The 22,824-nt window shown below is 38.6% G+C and overlaps 1 protein-coding gene across 4 annotated transcripts in view; it reads right to left on the reverse strand.

Moving 5' to 3' along the window:
• st18 (ST18 C2H2C-type zinc finger transcription factor) overlaps positions 1-22,824 on the reverse strand; it is a 53,139-nt gene that overhangs the window by 10,678 nt on the left and 19,637 nt on the right. For 3 of the 4 annotated variants that reach the window (XM_047369056.1, XM_047369055.1, XM_047369057.1), the window contains 10 exons: positions 14,489-14,604; positions 11,892-11,943; positions 11,031-11,061; positions 10,684-10,871; positions 6,401-7,108; positions 5,583-5,717; positions 3,465-3,555; positions 3,272-3,364; positions 2,522-2,730; positions 2,172-2,371 (listed from right to left, as the gene is read on the reverse strand). In XM_047369056.1, coding sequence (XP_047225012.1) covers positions 2,172-2,371; positions 2,522-2,730; positions 3,272-3,364; positions 3,465-3,555; positions 5,583-5,717; positions 6,401-7,108; positions 10,684-10,871; positions 11,031-11,061; positions 11,892-11,943; positions 14,489-14,604 — 1,823 coding nt within the window. The remainder of the gene's footprint in view (positions 1-2,171; positions 2,372-2,521; positions 2,731-3,271; positions 3,365-3,464; positions 3,556-5,582; positions 5,718-6,400; positions 7,109-10,683; positions 10,872-11,030; positions 11,062-11,891; positions 11,944-14,488; positions 14,605-22,824) is intronic. The other variant, XM_047369058.1, reaches the window with a different exon arrangement.

Here is a 22,824-nt window from a genome sequence, read left to right on the forward strand (position 1 = left end):
TCAAAATAAGAAGTTTTTTCTAATTACAATAAGCCAGCAGTTATGCTGTAAAAACTTTCACCCACTTCTCTGTAAACACGAATAAAGTGACTTGAAATGCAGAGCAAACAACGTATTTAAATAATTCATACAGCGGTTATCTCACACCAGACAAAATACCAAACTAAGCCAGCATTAATTCTGATGAACACAAGAAAAATAATCACTGGTGTGTAGTTTTTTTGGTGACAGCTGTGTCAACCGTTTTCTAGGACACACAACCAAGATGGCAGCTGGGAGTCTGTGTGTGCGTGTGTGTGCGTGTGTGTGTGTGTGTGTGTGTGTGTGTGTGTGTGTGTGTGTGTGTTGGTTTTAGGTCATCGTTATTAAAGCAAAAATTAAAAAGCTTAATATGGCATAAGTTTCCCCTGTTGACAGATGTGTTTGTCGTTTCAGTTTTGGGGGTTTTGTGCTGAAATGTACTGGCATGTTGACTTATGGCTGTTTTAGGGTATTAAAAGTTGGACCTTATTAGAAGCTAAAATCCTTTTTCCATAAATGAAACCAATTACTCAATCATATGTTTCATTAAAACCTATCTATGGTTATGGGGTCACTTATTAATGGTAGTTTGATTAATTAAAAGAGTCATTTTCGTAAATGTGACTGTCCAGCTTAATTATCCAGAAATGAAAACTTAAAATGCTTTTATTGATTTATTGGGATTTAATGTCAGCAGAAATCTAAAGCAAAAACATTTAATTTTCTTTGTCTTATGTTTTATTAATTATAACTGCAGTTTCACACTTTTCCTTGTTTTTCAGATTTCTTTTCGGTATATTTCAAAGTGTAATATATTTACATATGCATATAAGTTCAAGCATCCAGCGACATATAACACTCTAAATATGGCCCCCTCTTTTTCAGATGCGAAAGCTGTTCTTCATTTTGTGTGTCTGTCCAAGACAACTAAGCTGTAAACGAGAACAGATGATTAACTTGCTAACACTGTTTTATTCATTCAGTGGGCTGGTACCTGGTACAGGGCCACATTCTCAGCTCAACAAGCTGGGAGACAAGGATCTGTGCTGTGTAGGTGTGGAAACCTTGAATCATCTACAGTACACAGTGCACGTATGTAACCCACAGAATGTGATTAATATTAATCATGACGTGAGTTGGGGAGAAGTTGAACACAATGCCATGTTGGACCTCTGCCGCAAGCAGAAGACATTTTGATCTGCACACATTTTCCTGCAAGGAGTTTGGATTTGGTGTGAATTAAACTTTTGATATGTTAACTCCTTTGGCTAATTGGCTTAATCCATTTGAAGGCTTCTAAAGACGATCTGGTGTAGAGACACAGCCTATCCTGGATCATATAACTAAGCAAAATATCCTCTGCCATCTGCAGCGGGCAAGATGCATCTTCAGACAACAGTTCAAGGGTTTTACATGCCAGCTGATGTCAAAACAAAATACAATGCCACATGTTTCACCAGAAAAAGATAAGTAGTTGAAACTGGAAAAGCCAACAGATTTTATTTCTTCCTCTGATGTGGTGCATTGGTGGTTCTTGCATGAAGGACGCCCTGGGAGAGACATTCCTTTTGCACTCAACCGTAAGGCAAGAGACTATTTAAATTGTTTTTTTTTTTATTTTGAGAAAATTACGTTTCTCCATGAGTTTCAAAAACCTAATACAAATTGAATAATCTGTGATCACGCCAGAATAATCCACTTCACATTTGACCAGCCTAAGTGTAAAGATGATTAGATTCTGTCTACATTCTTTAACTAAAAACTTTGAAATGGCCCTTTATCTAGTATTGATTATGAATCTTCAACAAGATACCAACTTCAGCATCATAAGTTTGGCGCAGTGTGCGGCAATATTCTCATATACTGCTTACACTATGTACAACCCAGTTGTGTACCCACTCCCCTTTGACTGGACATACCTACAACAACAGAAAACTTTTCTTTTCTTATTTGTTATTTCTTGGAATGCTCATACTGCCCCCTGAGACAGTGGCCCCCTTAGTGAAGAGCCATGTCAAAAATCGCCGACTGTATGGGGAAAAACCTTGTTTGTGCCAAATTCTCTTTTGTTTCGCTATCGTTTTAATCACAACTCAGAGTTCCTTTAAAGGATCACATTTAAGACCTTTCAAATGTTCTAATTTCATTACCTTGGTGGAGGTTGCCAAGGCCTGGCTGCTGATGGTCTCCATGCTCTTCTGGTATCGGGTGGATAGGTTAAGGATGGCGGCTGTCGCTGCTGTGGCCTGGTGAATGTCCTCTTTTTTAAATTGACTCGACGGACTGAGTTGACCAGAGACGGGCACGCGGCCACCCGGAGCCCCAAGGATGCCAGAATACTGCTGAGGTGCTAAAAGACAAACAATTAGCCTGTTGATTAGTGACTGAGGCACAATGTGTTAAACTCAAACATCACAAATCCTTAGAAATATTTCAAATAAATCTATATGATATATAAAAGATACACAAGATTTGCATTACCAAAAAGTATGACACTTACAGTCAGGGTATTGGGACATTTCTTGGTCATGATTGGTCCCCAGCAGTGGCTGTTTGCCGAAGACCTGTGCATCAAAGCTGGCATAATCAAAGCGAATTCTGCTGTACTTGTCCATTTCTTTTGTGAGGCTTGTTTGTAAGGCTGCTACTGGATGAGATAGCCTGTAGTTCAGCTGGTTCATTTCAAACTTCTTTATCAAGCTGATTGCCCTAAATTAGAAGAACAGAAGAGTGTGCATTATTGTATTAGAGAATTTCCAAACAAAGGTGCCTGAAAAAGTTAATAAAAAGCAGTAAAACTGTAGACATTGTGTTTAATCATTGAGGGATGCCAGTGCTTTTGTACACATGGAGCCTGGAATCTAATGTGTGTTGTAGATCCACAGTCAGGTTGCCAGACTAATTAATATAGAAGCAATGGGCATCCTGCCCATGATATATCCACAGGGAACAAAGAGTTCTGCTCTTTTATCATTCCTAATAGAGAAGAACTCACAGGAGCAGCAACCGTCACTTATGTTTGCTTGGAAAGCTCAGAGTTAGTCTGTGTGTTCAGCTGGGATCAGGGAATGAACATTTTTCCACTTTTTCCCAATAACGATAGTCTTTATCAGTTTTTTTGGTTTTTTTTCAGATGATCTCAGCTGTGTGTAAAGAACTGACTCCACTTTTAAACTGAAATGCCATTGTTTGTCTGCATGTGCTCACACTGAGAGAAGTGAAAGTCCAAAAACATGATCTGGCGCCATACCTTGGCGAACGGTCAGGGGTTTGTCTGCACTTCAGGCTCTCGTCCTGAGGTTTGGAGACTTTCACTGCGGCGGCAATAGGGCAGCCTGAGAGACTGATTTGGGGGGGGGGGGGGTTGAACACATTAGGCCAACACTGTAATTAATTGCCAAACTGGGTGCAGGGTTTCTAATGGCTTATATCTGTGGATGTACCTCCGGTGGGTGCTACGGTTGCTGTTGACATGGCCCCTTCCGGTGCACCCAGGTGTAGGACACTTGAGGACGTTTTCATGCATTGCCAGGACTGCATAGACAATAAAGAACAAACATGAGCTCAAATACAAGATTTACAAAAGAATTTAAGGAACAGTGGGGTTTCAAGATTACAATGGCTGCAGAAAGTGCCTTTCAGATGTATTTACACCCCTTATCTTTTTCACATTAGGTCATGTTACACGGACTAACTTCAATATATTTTAAAAGGATTTTAGGTGGTAGACCAGTGTGAAGCAGATGATTACATCGAAATGGATGGAAAATGATACATATTTTTTAATTTCTTTAAAAATATTTATATAAATAGAAACAAATACTTTGTAGGACAAGGGGCTGCATGGTGGCGCAGTTGGTAGCACTGTTGCCTTGCAGCAAGAAGGTCCTGGGTTCAATTCTCTCCCAGGGGTCTTTCTGCATGGAGTTTGCATGTTCTCCCTGTACATGCGTGGGTTCTCACCGGGTACTCTGGCTTCCTCCCACAGTCCAAAGACATGCCTGTTAGGTTCATTGGTTTCTCTAAATTGCCCTTAGGTGTATGAATGAGTGTGTGCATGGTTGTTTGTGTGTTGCCCTGTGATGGACTGGCGACTTGTCCAGGGTGTACCCTGCCTCTTGCCCGTGGACTGGGCACCGGCTTCCCTGTGACCCACTATGGAATAAGTGGTAGAAAATGACTGACTGACTTTGTAGGACAGCCATTCACAGCAGGTCTTTTGTCCTTTTTCCCTACATGCTTTGCACGTTAAGTGACATCTACTTTTACCCCTTTCTTCTTTGCAAAATAGCCGAGTTCTGTTAGATCTGAAAACATACATTTTTAAGCCTTGCTTTAAATTCTCAACTAGATTTAAGTCTGGATGTTGACTGGGCTATTCTGTTACTCCAACCTTGATTTTAAGCATTCAATTGTAGCTTTGACTGCATACTTAGGGAGTCAAGTCTTTGGTAGTCTTAACTCCAGTTTTCTGCAAGGATTAGTCTGTATTTACCTCCATCTCTCTTCCTAGCAGCTTTGAAGGTTCCCTATCTATGCTGCAGAAAAGCATTCCCACAGCATGATGCTGCCACCCGATGTTTCATAAACCTGATGGCAACCTCATCCTGTGGGAATGCTTTTTTTTAGCAGAACAAGCACAGGCTTTTACATTTTTTAGATTTTTATTTCTGAAAAGTTAAAAAAATGATGAGCTATTTTCCTTTCACTTCACATGTATGCATTGCTATATGTTGCTTTTTCCTATAAAATCCCACTAAACTACAAAATGTGATATGATGTGAAAACATTCAAGATGTATTAATACTTTTGAAAGGCACTGTTCTGTATATAATGTGAATTTTGAGAACAAAGCATAGATTTCTGTGCATTAACCAATGTTTTAAAGAACTGGTATATTACAGCCTATAAGAAGAAAGATCTTACAGGGACAGAATGAGGAGGAAAAAGCAAAAAGCAGTTTGCTTATTGAGTAGAATGCTGTAATGTGGCTGAAATGTAAACAGCTTAGCAGAAAGAGGAGCAAAAACAAGACAGATTACATTCTTTAAACCAAATGTGTTGTTAAAGGTCGGCTCTGTATCCTTAGAAAGTTCTTCTCGGTATGTATCCGCCAATTAGTTTGTTGGAGTTGTCTATTTATTTTTGAATTCTTGCGTCTGGAAGCCCTTTGATTTGCAAATACAGCTTGCAGTCTAAGAGCGTGTGCGTTTTTGAAAAACTTAATTACTTTTTCTCTTCCCTTTTGTAACATTACCGTTTAATGTTCAATGTTTGTTGAGTTATATTGAAATGACTTAACAATCGCCAATGTGGGGGAAAAAGGGAGAATTCAATATTCAAACATTATGAGTAAAAGAAAGAAAATCCTTTAAGTTTGTGTTTAAGTTTTTGTGCTGCTCATCTTTGAATTGAACTAAATGTGTAAGCAAGCTTTTCTTGTCTTTTGGGCTTGTGCTAAGGGGTTTTCAATTAATGCGGCTGATTTTAAATGGTAAAACCAGAGTTTTTTCCTGTAAGTAGAAATCCGCCCACTGAGGGGCCTTGCTTTAGCGACTCACTCTCTGGGGGAACTCGGACTTTGTGAGGACATCCAGACAGACTCCTGTGATGTGGGTACAGGCCCGTCACATGACCAGTGCCATCACAGCCGGGGGTTGGACACTTTATATCCTTTTTATCTGTCCTGGGAGAGTCTACAGACACAGGAAGAAAGCAGATTTTTACAACAAATAAAAACTGAAACATTTCTGTTTTAAATGTGAAAAACGACAAAAGTAAATTGAATCTGCGTTAAGATGTGCAATGCCCTGAATGTTTAAAACAGATAAACCAACAGATTGAAATATCATGCACGGGCAAAATCATTTTTCACTACATGCATCTATTAAGCTGTCGTTTTAGTTAAGGCTACAGTTTAACAGAGCGTTCACTTCTTAATGCCCATCCATCGAAAGATTACATCCAGGATTACACATTTATCTGCAGTCATTTGAAGAATCAGAAGGGAAACACGAGAGGTACTTTAAGAGGATTTAAGACTTATGGTCATGGTTAAATATCCAGTTGATTCCTATCAAAATCCAATATTCTGAGTAGCACCAATTCCATATTAAAAGAAATGTTCTTCTTTATATTTTAGTCTGTTTATTTATTACCTCACTTGTTGCCAAAATGTTTTTAGTCCTTAAGAGGATTTCCATCCTCTGATTCCCGTGCAACCCCCTGCATATGCTTCTTTTATTCCTTTCAAATGTTTTTGGAGCACACAATCTTCTAAATAACAGGCAGTCTATCTGATTTACGCTAGATGGAGGCTTCTGCTTTTCATTCTTGAACAATATTAGAATATTCCAGATTGTTTTCTTAATGTTAATACCTTTCCCTCCATGGTAGTGTAGCCTGCTCTCTATGTCCATCATCCTATGGTGCCTTCTCTCACTGCTCATCTGCTCCAGCAGGAATCGGTCCATTTCTCTGTAGGCGTGGTGCAGGGCCTGCCTCTGCTCCGTCTGCAGGGCGATGGCCTGCTCCAAAAGGCTCAGGTTCACTCTCCCTCTGCTCATGTCGAGGCCTCTCTCGTGGAGGCCCAGCGCCCAGCCGTCGAGCCTGGGCAGCCTCTCTACCTCCGCCTCCCCCTCGCTGTCCTCCTCGGTGGGGAGCAGCCTGTATCTTAAAGCTTCAGCTTGGAAAATACTCGCTCTGCCTATTGGGCTGCCCAGTTCGCACTCTTCCTTCATGTGGCTGTTCCTGCCTGAAAGGTCTTCAGAGGCTCGGGACGGGCTGCAGTGGGAGCTGTTGTCTTTGGCAGACAGAGACAGGGGCTCCCACTCAGCTTCCCTGATGTCTTCGTATGGACTCTGCGGCGATAAGGTACCGCTCATCCTGTCTTGACTTTGGTCCTCTGCCTCATTGTTAAGGAACTCTTCATCCTCCTCCATCATTAGATGCTCAGATGTGTCCGGCTCGCACTGCGGTGAGCTGTTAGACATAACTTCAGGCCATCTGAGCAAACTGCAGGACTTTGAAGCAGCATCCAGGCAGCCATTTTTGACAGCCACTCCGTTCACAGCTTTAAAATTTCCATCTAAAAGAACAGGACAATTCTCATTATTGTGTTGCATACTGAACTTGCACTGTTTTTACCCCTTGTATAATGAGAATTTTATTCCTTTAGTAATCTTTAGCAAATCCTTTAAAGGTTTTAGGTCTTCTCGTACTTCTCTAAGAATAATATCCACAGAAAAACATGTTTTTATAAGCATCAGCAGGGATTTGTAAGAGTACATGTTGCAGGGGAATGATGATCAACAGTCATAAGGTTGCAAGATGTTCAAGCAATTCAGACATTTTTTTGAAATCATACACAATATTAAGTATTGGGCCACACCACTGAATCAATGAATTCCGGTGTTACAATTACTTCCATGGCTGCAGGTGTATAAAGCTTGTTGTGGAGAAACTGGACTGGCAGAGTCCTGACCTCAACCTTCCTGAACACCTTTGGGATGAATTAGAGCAGAGGCTACAATTCTGGTTTTCTCATCTAACTATGAAGACACTCCTAAACCTTGAGGAAGATGTTTACAGAATAGTTAAAGTCGCTATCGCTGGCAATGGTGAGTCCATCAACAAATTGGACCTTATAGATTAAGAATAGGATGTTATCAAAGTTCAAGTACATGCTTTTGGTGATATAGTGCAATACCTTCCTTCTGCTAGTTCAGCATGAAACCTATGATATAAGCTAAATTGCTTTCCACGTTGTTGTCTGGAGCAAAACTCAATAAAGATTTAGAACAAGATTATGAAAGGATTTGCAGTGCATTGGCAGAAAACATCGTTTTTATTCTAATGTATGATCTGTGTTTTACAGTGAAAGCTGAGAAACAGCACGTCATCTGTCAAATTTGATTTTAGGAGGAAATAACTGTTTTTGTTTCTAGGTGTAAAACCACAGGAAAAGTGGGGAATTTACATGTAAAAATCTTTGGAAAAGCTGCGATTAAAGATGGAAATTTGCATGAAAACTGAAAACTGAGCAGAAACAAGTGGTGTGTTTCAGTTAAAAAGGGAAGAAAGGGAAATTTTAAAATTTGTCAGGAGCTCTGGTGTCATCGATTTTTTTATTCTATAAACATGACATAATATTACTGAAAAATTAAATTATAACAGAGCAGAAGATATGAGTCGGGTAGCAGTCCATTTAAGTAATTTATATGTTTTATATGCCAGTAAAGGTCAGAATGTAATGAGCAGTTTGGGATCTTTTTTTCCATCATGTTTGTTTGTATAAAAATCAGCATGTAGCTAAACTCCTAATATCATTTTGCTGTATAAATGTTAAAAAAATTAAGTAGAAAGTCTTTGAGAAATTAAGCAGTGTTTCAACAAATACTTTTCTCAAAGTCAAATTTCTGTTGTAAAACTTCTCTACTGTGATAAAGTACCATGCATGACATATCTAGTGGCATTATTGGATATTGTTAAACTCTGGACGCATTTTTAAATTTGCTTGAATTTCACAGCCATATTAAAAAGAAATAAATCTATTTTCTCTGGGTTATTTCGCTAAGTGGTCTCTATAATTTCATTTGCATTAACCCACAGATCCTTTATCACTTAGAATAAATCCCAGTCACATGTACAGAGGGAAACGCCGATCCCGTAAAGAGACAAAGAGGGTTAAGGTTATCCCTAAAAATGCATCGGAGACAACACTTTATAAACACTGCTGATCATATTAAGTCATGGTCAGTGATTAACAAAGGACAGTTATCATCTGGATTGATTCAACAAAATCTCTCCTGATCCTCAAACCATTTAAACTTATGTGTTATTAAAGCTCTTTAAACTGTGAGAGATGTTTTTTTTTTTTTCTTTCAGCAAGCTGAAATGGAGGTCGGTATATCCACTTAAGTAGCTGGACATTAGAGTCCAAACTAAAAGTGGGATTCAGTAGATTGAGAAGATTGATAGAGAAGGATTGTGAAAATCAGAGGACGATATAGATATAGGCATTAGCAGAAAGCTGCGACTTAATAACGAAAAAACTTAATCCTGACCAAAAGAGCTTTAAAATCACAGGCATTATGTGGTGCTCCAACAAAACTAACTATTAGTGAAAATATAGGATTTGTTAAGTATGAGGGAGGTTTACTTGTCTGGTTCAGGCAACATTTCAGTGAATCAATATTCCCTACTGAGAGCAAGAACAACAAAAAAAGGCTAACCTTGTTGAATGAAAAATTAAAGTCAGTAACACGTATTTACATTTATGAGGCAAGGGTTTTTGTTTTTCATCCAGATGGACTCTCAGGCCTGACACAGCCGCATACAGTCAGACAAACACACACACATTGAAGTGTAGTGAAAAAAAGGAAAGAGATGGAGGAAAAAAACTTGGATCCCTCTGCTGGTTTGTGTGTTGGAACAGGTGAACAGTTTGTACTCCAGAATAGCCATTACCAGCACTCTGCAGCAGGGCTGTAGTTGGCTGGAGCTGAACGCAGCGTGGCTCAACAAAACAAGAGGCTTATTTTTTCCTCCTTTTTGTTAAAATGCAGATATGACCAGCTTCCCGCCGCAAAAACAACAAAAAAAATTCTTACAGCTTCCAGTCCACTTTTCCAATTTTTGTTTTTCCACAGAAAATAGCCCCACGAATCTGACAATAACAGCAAAATATGCCGTGAATATGCTTAACAGTATTCTTGTTGTTGTTGTTTTTGACACATTTCAGATTTATTTTTGTAGTTTTCGTTGCTTATCTGGTTTGTTTTCAACTAACTCCACTTAATAACAAGTTTATATAAGGAAAAATAAACAGCAGAAAGCTGATTATAAACAATGAATTACTTAAATAACTGTAATGTAATATGAACTCAGGAAACAAATAAATTCAATTTCTGAAAAATCCACACAATTTTGGTGAGCTACTCTCCCGGTCCATTTAACTACACACATGTGTACTATAATGAGCCGAAGACATTATGCCTAATTATGTATTAGACTGTGTTAGAGGGCCTAACAAAACCTTTTGAAAGGGACAATTACGTTTGTTGCTTAGTTACATCGTTAAAAATATACCGATTCAGTGCAGATTATAGTGGGCGAGAATGCACATGTACGCCACAAGCCTTGTTGTTAAAGCGCACTAAATTCAGTTAATCCGGAAAAAAAGAAACATTAAATTTTTTTGCTTTGTAGTGGACGGGAGTATAAGTGATGTATTTGAACTGTAAAAAAATAAATAACAGCAAGAAAATGTGATGCCAGCAAAACAAAGAAGGAATAGGAAGTTTTAATTTAAATCAAAGTGAACCGCTGTGCGCCTCCATTCAGTTTTGTATTGTATGGAATCAATGGGTTTGGTCTGGCTATTAAAAAAGGACAGATGAGGGGTCTGAAATCTGGCCTCATTGAGAGAGGGTAAAGCCACGCCAAAAATATCATGGCAGATCAGCTGTCAAAACTTCAATTTGTGGACGTGAGACACAACTAATGTGGGCCCAGCAGTGTAGTCTTTCACTTCCACTGCACAATGACTGCGGCTGCTGGCTGATGGCAGAGGGAGGGGAAATATGAATGCAACAGATGGGATTTTAAAATTCAGCGTCAATTGTTCATCAAAACAGACAAAACAACAGGACATCTGTTTACCTGCTGGAGTGTCAATGTTCCTCAGCTCTTCTTTGTCCTGTGGCGGTGCCAGGTCCTCGCTCTCCTCTTCACACGCGTCGCTGGGGCTGTAGTGGCGGGGTTTCATCAGCAGGGACTTTCGCTTATTGACAGGGGCGCCCTGCACCCCATCCTGGGCGCTCCTCTTCCTCGCTGCAGACCCATATGGGCTGGACAAAAAAAGGAGGAAATCAGTAGTGAAAGAGGTGTCAGGATGCTCATTTTAAACTGTGAAAATGCTAAACTTTTATCCATATGCTATGAACTAAAAATCTATTTTATGAGTTGTATGAAAATTTAAAAAAAGTGTTTAGATAGAAAACTCTCACCTGTGGCTCTCAGGGATGCAATCAACCAGGCCTATGAAGCAATAACCAAAAAGTATTAGATGTAAAGTTGTGTTTACATTACCACCACCATGGCGCAGCATCTGTCAACATATTTTTTCATCAAAGCTCCATGGCCACTCACAACTTTTGGACTCTTGCTAAGGAAATTTTACAATGTCCAATAAATATTTGTTCTGCAGATAGAGTCTTTGGGATAATATGACGCTGGCCTTTTCACCATAGATTTTACAACGCCACTCTATCAGTATAATCAGCAGACGGGTGTAGGAGTGGACTCTTTATTGATCTGAAAAAACATCTCATTCATCCTGCTCACTCTCTGGAAAAGCAAATGCAGATAATCCTTTGACAGCATTGCAAACATGATCTAAAAGGCTAAATCTATTTCCCCTCCAGATGGGGCCCTGCATAAAATTTCATTCACAAGTTGCACCACTCCCATGAAACACAACCACTAATAACACTTTTCACGATTTTTTTTCTTTTTTTTTTACCTAGCTGTGGTAATAACCCCATCGAGATCAGGAAGGCTCTGCAAGCTTTGCACACTTGCATGATGACACATCCAGTTTAGAGGTGTTTCAGTCACACAATACACACACACACACACACACACTCCTTCACTAATCTGAAGTCCGTGTTTGAATTAAATGAAGTTATTCCCCTCTGAATAATGAAATGGCAGTGCAGTGCTCTTCAGACTGTGAAGATAATAGATAAAACTGACAGTTATAAAGTTGGATTGTTGAACTGATACCCCTAACCTGTGATCGTGAGTGGAGTGCATGTGTTTTGATGCCTGTGTGCTTGTAAGTGCTTCAAGCATAAGTCTGAACTCACCTGTACTATTGCTGCATGTTTTGAAGGTTTGCTCCTCACCTTCAGAATCCATCTGTAAGAAAATCATCATATATGCTGATGATATACTGACTTATTTATTTATTTTTTGTTCATTTGTATATTTGGTGTCAAATTAAATTGACCAAAGTGTTCTACAATTTAGCCAAACAAACAAAAAATAAATACAGAATAAAAGAACAAGCAAAGTACAATAAAATGACTAAATTAGCTATAAAATAACAAAAATCTGTTAAGGGTCTCATGATCTACTCAAGTTGAAAGGCAGAGATAATCTATGCGTTTTTAACTAAAATTTAAATAATTCAATGGTCTGAGCGGTATGGATATATAAAGGTAAGCAATTGCAATATTAAGCAAAAGCTCCATCACCTCTATATTCTAGTTTGAAACTCAGGGCATTCACAAGAAACTGACTGATTGACCTGAGTGCTTTTAAAGGTGTGTCAGTTATTAGTAGATCACATTAATAAGATGGGGCTATACAGTCTAAAACTCAAAATTCATAACAAAATTTTAAAATCAGCACAAAAACAAAAGCCAACGGAGAGCTTTTGGGACTGGTTTTGTGTAGTAATGCTTTCTGGTGCTGTTTAAGAGACAATCATTTATTCATTTAAATTAGAAAACAGATTTTTGCCCAGTTTAGCTGATAAACTGGGAGCCCCGAGGGCCACTTATTAGCCTTAAAATCCATATTTGTTGAGAACACCACAAACAACTTTTAAAACACTGGTAACACAAAACTCGCCAACCAGCATTAGGGAAAAAAAAAGTTCTGTAAGAGTGAGAAAATTGTTATGACACAAAATAATGACATTTAAGTACAGACGGGACCTCATAGTGTGTGTTTAGACAAAAATAGTTGCTGAAAACCATCTACTCTCGCTTGCTGTTGCTTGTGGATCCCAAATAAAACCTATTAAACATAATTATTCCAGGATGGTGGCGGTGTATAGTGGTCACAGGCCAGTGAAATCTGTGAGTCATAGGATATGCTGTTACTTTTCACTGGTAATGGGAAACATGACTCCTCTCTCTCGTTTGCTGTTGTGATTGAAGGCACTGACCTGTCATACATTTATAATAGGGGAGCAGGTGTGGCAGTGATGAACCTTAATTTCCTTTAATAAACCTTTTATGTGCCACACTCTTAATGCCACGCCGGGCCCTCAGAGGTCCTGCTCATAATAGGTTCATTACTTTTGATTACTACAGCCTATTGAGACAAACAACTCCAAAACACTATAGATTACGTTCTGTAAAAATGAGTGTAGCTCATTAGGTTATAACACTTTCCCAAACAGACATGTTTCAATATTTTGCAGAAATGTGTTGGTCCCAAATGCAAAATGATTTCTTCACAACATCCAACCTGTGATTTCATCACAGTAATTTAAAGTTCAACTGATGTTATTGATGTAAGTAAATATCAACACTGAATTAAATAAATTACATTGACCCTCTATTAATATACAGAAAAACAGTATTATACAACAAAGCATAACATACTAAATATTTACAATATAAAAAATTGTTCTATTATTTATTTAATTGTTCGTTCCTTCATTAATTCATTCATTAATTCATTTATTTGTTCATTCATTCATTCATTCATTCTGTGTTTTTTTTGTTTTGTTGCTTACACACAACTTATTACAAGACTTTTTCTTTGTGGGTGAGCACCCATCAGGAGAAGCCGTGCTATAGTTTGGTAACACAGGGTGATAAAAAAATAAATATGTTCCAATAACAGCGGCTTATTTGTCTCACTGGTACTGTGTGTATGTGTGTGTGTAACAACAAAACATATTCTCATCTAAATGTGTCTTCTTTTGTCTGTTTGATATTGTGCAATTTTGAGGAACTAGGAACAGATTGTTTATAAAAGAAAAGCTGTGGATGTCAGAAGCTGCGTATCTACCTTGACTTTAAGCATGTGAGTTGTTGATCTTCATGATTAAACCTGCTTTTATATTTTTGTTGTTTAAAAATTGATATGAGTTGGTAAATCAATTAAATCTATTTGAAAAGTTTTCATCTATTCTGGCATAATCTTCGTTAAGATTACAACACATAAAAGAGAAAAAAAATCTTCCAGAGGTTCTTTGATGGAGGTAGTAGTTTTCAATCAAGCAGAAAATGAATATGATTGATATGATCAAAAGAGAGCATCAAAGTACGTGATGTGTTTGTAGACTGAAAATGGCCGGAGTACTTAGTGTTGATACATTTAATGAACAAGGGAAAAAAATCTGATTTTCCAGTATTTGACCTGCTAATCAAGGGAGCATTGACCAATTCCAATCTCTGGCTGAAAACAACAATGCAACAACAGTCCTTCAACACTTCAAAAAAGCAGGTTCAGCTATATTAAAGAGTTTATTATCTGCCAGCCTCCCACAGCTCTCTTCATAAGCAAAATCCTATCTCAGGCTGTGATCAGTGCAGTCGAAAGAGCACTGACTCTCCTCCACTTACAGAAGCATGCTGCCTATTCAGTTACATAATCATTTGTGTCTTTTTCCATAATCTAACAAAACTACATACAAAACTTTGCTCTGCAACAGACCATTCACCTTTGATAGCGGTTTTCGGAGAGCACTGAAGGATAAGATGCCAGATCCACACTGTTCACCCCGGCTACTGTTTTCACACTTGTTTTCTCTCAGGAAGCGATCGTGTAATTCATTATCTGTGACAGAAAAGACACAAGAATAAACACTTCAGAGATGTACGCTGCAACTTTTTCATAAGAGAGAAACTGAGCAAGATTTGGAAGGATTTTACGAATTCATCTCTGTCATTTCATGGTATGGGAACCCTCACATTCATATCTCCAAAGGAATAAGGAAGAGAATGCAAATTGATTGCTTGACAGAGATCAAATTGCTTGCTTCTAATTAATACAAAATATCCAACAGGGAAAACAAGGATGAACACAATGAGTACATTAAGCCTCTTCACTTCACAGATCTTATTATAGAATTATTTATTTCTGTTAGCTTTGGAGAAAGGAAAAAAAACACACACACACACTTCTTCTTAATTATAGCTCACAGAGCGTTCCCCAGAAAAACAAAATTGGGGGAAAAAAGAAGAAGAGGGGGTAGCTAGGGGGGGTTATTCACACAGTTTCATTTGCATATGAAAAAAGACTTAGCTTACTACTATTCTGGCTGGTTCGTCATCTGCTGAATCATATTTAAACCCCCCAAACACGAACACACTCACGCCCCAACATAAGTAATGTTTCTCAGAGGGCAGATTTCTCTGGGGGAGGAAAACTGAAGCAGCCTGATGTTGAGGGTCTACGAGACTTTCCGTGTGTTAATCTGGCTGCTAACTGTCCTTGAGCCCAACCCATTTTCCCCCCTAACCCCATCTGCCAGCATTCCCACCGCAGAGGAGCAGAATGGGCTGCAACTGGGGGTCTGTGTGTGTGTGTGTGTGTGGTGTGTGTGCTGAGGGGGGGAAAGAGAGAGACCTTCCCAGTCCAGCCATCATGAATAACCACTGCACCATTATTAAGGGGAGCCTGGATAAGATCCGGAGATGGTAGAGAGAGCAAACGCAGTACGGTCGACGATCTGGACATTACATTCACATTTCAATTGTTAGTGATGCTATTATTATTATTTTCATATAATGCCTTATTAATGCTCTGCAGCTGCTGTGGATATTCATCATTGACCTTGAGTGTTTGTGTGTGTGTGCGTGTCCCGCCTCAGTTCCCAGCTTATCCGTCCACTTGGGATGCTCTCGTGTAATTAACACAAACATTATTGTGATGGAGTTAAAAAAAACAAACCAAAAAAATAATGTGCTGATACCTCATCTTGAAATCAATAAAACATGCCAGAGTAGCAAACTATAATTTTGAAGAGCACAAAATTATTTACGTTATTTACCTTTGCTTTAGATAAGGGGGTACAGGCGATATGATGGAGGCAAATGAGATTACACAAAATAAGGTTTCAAAATGTCAGAGCTGCACTCCCAACCAACCAACTGTTATGATTAGATTACTCCTTTAATATAATTACTGTCTAAGGCTCTGTGTGTGGAAACAATGCATACATAAAAAACAGCAGCCGTGTATTAACTGACCCCCTCCCCATCCCTTTTCTCTCGGAGTCTTTTTCTCTTAACCTTTCTTCAACAGTATCATTTTGAATTATAGGGAACGGATGGGTGCTCTGCACAAGGTCACTGTCTGGTGTGCACCCAGGCCCCCCCTCCTTTCCTCCTGCCTTGTTTTTGTTTCCTCTTCCAGAAGCACACTGAGTGAAGGGTTAAAACTGGAATGGATTTAATTATGGAATGAATGGAATTATAATGCGCCTGCAGCAAGTTTTCCTCCTTATTTATTAAAGCAGCTGATGGGCCAGGTTTGATGAGCCACTTCTGGCATAATTGAGTCATCACACAAAGAGGGTTCCTCGCATTCAGAGTGGTTTTATCAGCAGCAAACAGACCTGATTACTGGCAATTACACTCTGATCTAGGGGAAGGAGAAAAAAGGGTAAATGTGCGGGGTAACTTTTTGTGTTTATAGTTTACCCCAGGAATAATTTTCACATTAATTTTACATGCTAAGTGTTTTCTGTTTATGTATAATAAAGAGCAAACGGCAGGAGATAGAACCTTTTACTTTCATATTTCCTTGTAATGAAGGTCTATGTGGAATATATTTAATTGATCTCAATTCATACTTACACTGTAGGTGGTTTTTAGTGTAAAGTGAGCTCAGTCTGTTCCAGCTCCAGCAGTAAGGTGAGCTAGCTGCCACGTACCTGTCTGGATAGTGCTTACACCTCTTCCTGGGCAAGCTGGTGATTGCTTTTGCCATTTTTCATTGAGATGCAAATAGATTCATGGAAAGTAAATTAAGCCTTGGTCAGACAGTGAAATCAACTTCTGTTCAGCGAGTATTTAGATAAACAACTATGTGTGTGTGTGTGTGTGTGTGTGTGTGCTTTTGTTATCTTCTTTTGTGTGAAGTGGCCACGAAGCCATCATACATTCTGTGCCTAAATACCAGCTGGACAGACCAATAACGGAAAAATAAATTGGGAGGGAAGATGGGTCAAAAATTTTTGCTTTTAATTTTTTTTTTTTTCCCTCTTGAATTTCACAGCGAGTAATTGATCATTACATGCATAGTATAGGTGTAAGCTGGTTTAAAGTTGTAGATTCAAAGCTGCTTTTTCCAACACTGTTCCTATGGTTTACAGTCGGAGTGATATAAGTGTTTACTTACTGTATAAAGCACAGTGCAGCATTGCCCCGCCCCGACTTGTTGCTGCACACTGCCAATTAGGCTGAAATTAGGCTACTACACTTACCCTTTACTTACAAGCAATACAGAGTTTTTTGTAGTTGTTTGAGGCACGCTGTTGCACAGCCCTGCCTCTCCCCCATACGTCTACACACTGCTAGTCAGCTGACTTAAAGAACGCCACTACATATATCTCTTGCTGCGACTGTTAGAAGCGTAGAGTAGCACAGCGCTGTCCCTCATCCACCTGTTGCTGCACACTTCAAGTCACGTGGTTGAATAGGACCTACTGTACTTATCCCGAGATAGAGAAATTGTCAGTTTGAAGCATAAAGTAGCAAAGTGCTGCCCTTCCCTTATCGTTACCTGCACTCCCCTGGTCTGCTGGCTGAAAGGTGCCTACTGATCTTATCCCTCTCTTACAACAAAGACAAATATTTCAGGAAGCAAAAAAACAGCCATTAACGTTGTGGAGATTAAAAGTGTCACCCATTGCTCTTATTAGGGTAATACTGTTTTAAAAACAACACTTGGCAAGCAGCCTGTGTCTGTTAAGAAGCTGACTGCAGGCTGGCTACCTGAACAGGAATCCTGACTTATTCTTAACTGATGTCTACTTGTTATACTTGGCAATAAACAATTTTTAAAAAGACTACAAAATTTAGCAGCTTTTTATATTTATGCTTTAGTCTATTTACAGAAATGAAAATAACATTTAATAATGATCATAAATAACATTATTCTAACTATGTTAACATGTTAAATCAATATAGCAGCAGCAGGATGAATAATTGTTGCTTTTCGGTCTTAAAAGCAATTAGATCATGTTATGCATGTTGCTTTAAAATTCAGTCTAAATGCTGTAATATTGTGAAACCATAATATTTTTACTGAAAGATATACCATGACAATGTCCATACTGGCCCATATCCAGTATAGCATAAATGATAAATCATTAAAACAAAATTCTAAAGCCAAATTTATTTTATTTTGTTATTTTCTAATTGGATCATACCAAAAAGATGCTGAGCAGTCTTGAACTTTTTAAGATTTCTTTCTGTGGTATAATTACAGTGAAGATCTTTATGTGCTTGCTTCAGAGAAAAGAAAAAAAAGCTTCATCTTAAAAAACAAAACGCTGCCAACAATTTATGAGCATTCCTCTGTGTAAAGGAGTTTGGTGGTTTCATGCAGACACAGGCAAAATCCTGAAGTCAACTGCGATTTCAGACATAACAGCCTCACAGCTATCCTGACGGCCAAGCAAAGTGTTTGTGCCTTTTGCCAAAGTGTACTTTTATAGAGAAGCGTATTGGCATCTTATCACTTCTCCAAGACAGAGACGCTTCAATAAAGGAGCACAGCTCACAGAATTCTTAACAGACAATTAGGATGCTGGCTAGACGCTATTGCTTCAGTGATTTCCTACGATGGCAAAACTACAGGGGAAACTTGTTGTTGGACAGAGTTAGCAGGAGTCCCATGAAAGAGTTAGATGGTGACACCTTTGCCGAGGTGATTCATGAATCTTGTAATATCGTTCCAAAGTCATCCCAAAGCCTTTCCCTCTAAATTGAGTTCATCTGGAGCCGGACCACACAGAGGCACCAAGTCCAGATTGTTTCTTCTGACATCAAAGAGCCAATTTCCGTTTTTGACCGCATTTCTGCTTCTTTTAGTCCCCTTATCTTATAAAAGGGGCCTAGATGATTTGCAATTTTACTTGTGAATTTCAATCCAATTAGGGATAGCAAAATATTGAAACATGTAAAATTTGTATCCTCCTCCTCTAAGCCATTCATCACTAGCGTAATAAATTGAGCGGCGCACAATTCATCTACTGGCAAGTCTCCAGCTTGTCAAACAAGCTTGCGTTTGCCTGAATCTTTGAATTTGTCATGAGCTTGCTTTTTCAAACCTGTCTAATTTGGGGACAGGTGTTTGGGTGAAAAAAAGAACTTCCAACCCTGGTGCGACAATGAGCAGAGTAATCCTGCTCATTGTCCCTGCCCAAGGAGCCCCTTTTCATGGAGGAGGTCGCATGAATGCTACCAGGTGGTCTGTAATTTGGAAAAACGTAGTAACTGCTCTGGCTAATCCCCCCCCCCCCACCCCTCGTTACAAAAGCCAGGTCTCCAGTGCTCTGAGGGGTCCTGGGGGGGGCAAAAGGGAAAAGTTTACAATGCTCACAGAGGGTCTGAAAGGAGTCAGGGACTCGAGCAGTGATTCCTAATCAGATTGCGCTGAAGTGAACAGCTCGCATGGCAGCTGTAGTTTTCCCAGGGTTAATTACCTTTCACTGCTCTCTCTAAATGAGTCAGCTGTTCCTGTCATTAAACAACTCCACTCTATCTCTGTTCCTGTGTCCTCTTCACACATGTGCGCATGTGAACACACACTAACAGGCATTATTTTAAACATGTTTGGTATAGTGATCAAATACTTTTTAAAATATTAGTTATTCTATTAATGTGAGGACTTGGATCGATTTCCTTACCACTCAGTGTCCATTGGAGAGTAATTTCAGGTTGGTGTATTTTGATTGGCGCCACTGATTTTTATGCATATGGGAGGCAATGGTCCCAATACACCTTCCATATACACTGATCCAAAACAATGATACCAGTCAAGGTCTCATCGTTAACAGCCCGTTTTGCACTAATGGAGTGCATAAAAGAGTAAACACGCTCACATATGTGCACATGCAAACACTAACATACGCGCATACACCAACGCATGCACAATCCAGCTCGAAACATAGATGTTCTGTCATCAATTCTGAACAATCTGTCTGCTCGCTGCGCTCAGCAGCTCAGGATGTTGAGGGAGTTTTAAGTGAATTTTGCCACTGTATGGTAAAATCCCTTGGCCACCTGGATTACAAACTCTAGTCCTTTAACTCATGCCAGTATAAATCCGTGTTAACTCGGATTTACCTCTGGCATATGAATTCTCAATCTGCGTAAGCTTTGTTTGGAATGAGTTGAACATAAGTATTTTGTGCGTTTAAGGATGCCCAGTGGAAAATGTTTCTTTTTTTTTGATGTAACACACACTGGGGAGATGGTTCACGACTAAATTAGTTATTAGAAAAACTTGAGAGTGCTCAGGCGGAGTTTTCTTACAGTTGATATGTGACACCGGCATGGCTCTTCACGTCCAGGTGGAAGTGTACACCACTGCACTGTGAAAGCCATGTAACCATGGGAACCCAGAAAAGGTACACTGTGGACAAGAGTTTAAACTACAAAGGAGTGTAGGGTCAAATGAAAGAAAAGATCATTTTGGGATGATGTTTTGTTTCTTGCATTCCCTTTTGAGAATGAAGTTAAAAAGTTAATAATTATGTGTACATTTTAATTCTAGAATAAAGTCTAAATTTTAAGAGAAAAGTCAAAACACTATTTTATCAATAAAGTCAAAGTGTTGAAAGTGAACTTGAAATAAAATGCTGAAACTGCTGTGTTCAAAAGCAGCTCATTTACACAAGATGTAACTATTACTGGTCTTTTTGCATGATTTATAAAATAAAGTTTCAAAAAAACTTTTCTCATGGCTTTGCAGCTTTATTCTCAAAATTGCCTCTTTGTGGAACATTATTTTCTACCGATCTTTCTATCAGTTGTTTATAAGGTTTTTCTTGTCATTGTAACTTTTCACAAAAAAAGTGTTTTGACCATTTTTTTAACTTTGCATATTTTGTTTTCATTTAGATTTTTTTTTTTTTGGGGGGGGGGGATTATTGACTTTTCTCTTGGAATTTAAACTATTTTCTTATTATTTATACTTTTCATTTAGGAGCATTTGACTTTTTTCTTGTAATTTTGACATTTCAATAAAGTATTTTAAAATTTCCTCGTCATTTTGACTTTTCCTTTAAAAAAACATGTTGACATTTTTCTTTTCATTTCAACTTTTCCTCAAAAAGTATTCTGATTTTTTTTTATAAACATGTTGGCCTTTTTTCTCATCCTTTCAACTTAAACTCAAAACAGGTCAAGACCAAAAAAAAAAACTTTCTCTCATTTCTTTTTCTTCAACTAACCTTAATACTCCGACGTTTTAAACTGACCCCTAACATTTATATTATTATATATTTATTTGTTTAAACATAAATCCTGGTCTGCAACCAAAGCAATCATGATAAAATAAAACATGGCTAAAGCAGCCTGGAGGATCTAAATTAAGTATTATCCCATCTTTAACACTCATACACACCCACACAGACACACACACTTCGGAGTTAAGCCAGACTATTTTGTACTTAAAAGGTTAGCAGGGCTGTTTTGTGAGTTTGATCTGTGCTTGCCAAATCAGCAGATGGTCCATGAATATGATTATATGCATCAATAAAGGGAGTAATCTTTGACAAAATGTAAATTTGACTTAAGTCCAGGCTTTAATATACACCATGGACTTTAACCCACTTTCCAGCTTGACACAAGAGCACGATACGCTAAAGCTCTTGAATTTTGTACACTGATGTTCTAGTCTAGTGCTACTATTCTAGAGATTTGAATAACTGAGCCAGACAATAGGTAAAATACATCAACACAGTCTTCCAAATTTGCCTGTAAATGGGGAATTGGCATCTTACATTTCTAAGTGAGTAACTGAGCAGTTCGGTAATTGATTCAAACTGAGCTTGAATGCTTAACAAGGTCCTCTTTTTAGCAGCCATCCTTTTCTCTCCTAAACACTTTGGTTTTAGAGTAAACCTTGAAAAAAACACTAATCTACAAAACTAAACTAAAACATCTCAGAGCAACTCTTTAGCATAAATCAATACTGTTTTGTGAATAGAAAACAAGTCTCACTGAAAGTTTAAGTAGCAATTCTGAAGTTAAAAATGATCAACTAAAATGTGGTGGTCTTACCCTGAGTCTCTTAAAAAAAAAAAAATCAACAAAAAAGCATCATTGTTATTGACCCAGCCATTAATCTACTTATCTGAGCCTGAGGCTTACACAGCACAGCGCATCCTTACGCAGACAAACAGAATCACTTGTCTTCCGACGTCTGAACGCTCTCGTGTTAACATGTCCGACAGGGCAGAATCACAAGCTTGACTTACCATGCCCCTTTTAGCCTTTGTTTTTCATCTCTCAGGAACATCAGGGAGGAGACGGAGCAGAAGGATATCGAGGTGGGGTTACGGGGTAGTCCACGGTGTCGCTGCTGCAAGAGCGCCTTTGGTTGTGGCGTGTACGTGTGTGTGTACATGTGTGTGTGCAGAGGCACTATGATATTCCCCCAAAATGCTAAGCTTTTTTTTTTGGTCTTTCTTTTTTTCAGGGTAGCCTTTGTGTCATTCACTTAACAACCAACCTCTTTAGCCACTGGGCTACCATGAGCTGAATTATTTTTTGTAAAATACACCACTTGGTGATCCTCAAGGTAAAACCTCTGAAGGTCTTTTTAATGACATAAAACATAGATTTACATCGGAAATAAGAACAAGTCCCGTTTCACTAAAAATAACTAAGTGCAACAGTTATCACTGCTTTTAGTTGAGCAATTTCATTATTTAAAATTCATAAGTGTGAGTAAATCAATTTAATAAAAAAAATTTGTATACACATAGTGTCTTGAATTGATAATACCTAAATAACACAGAGAAACTGGAGGATGTTA

The sequence above is a fragment of the Girardinichthys multiradiatus genome, chromosome 6 (assembly GCF_021462225.1).
Source record: "Girardinichthys multiradiatus isolate DD_20200921_A chromosome 6, DD_fGirMul_XY1, whole genome shotgun sequence".
Classification (NCBI taxonomy): domain Eukaryota; kingdom Metazoa; phylum Chordata; class Actinopteri; order Cyprinodontiformes; family Goodeidae; genus Girardinichthys; species Girardinichthys multiradiatus.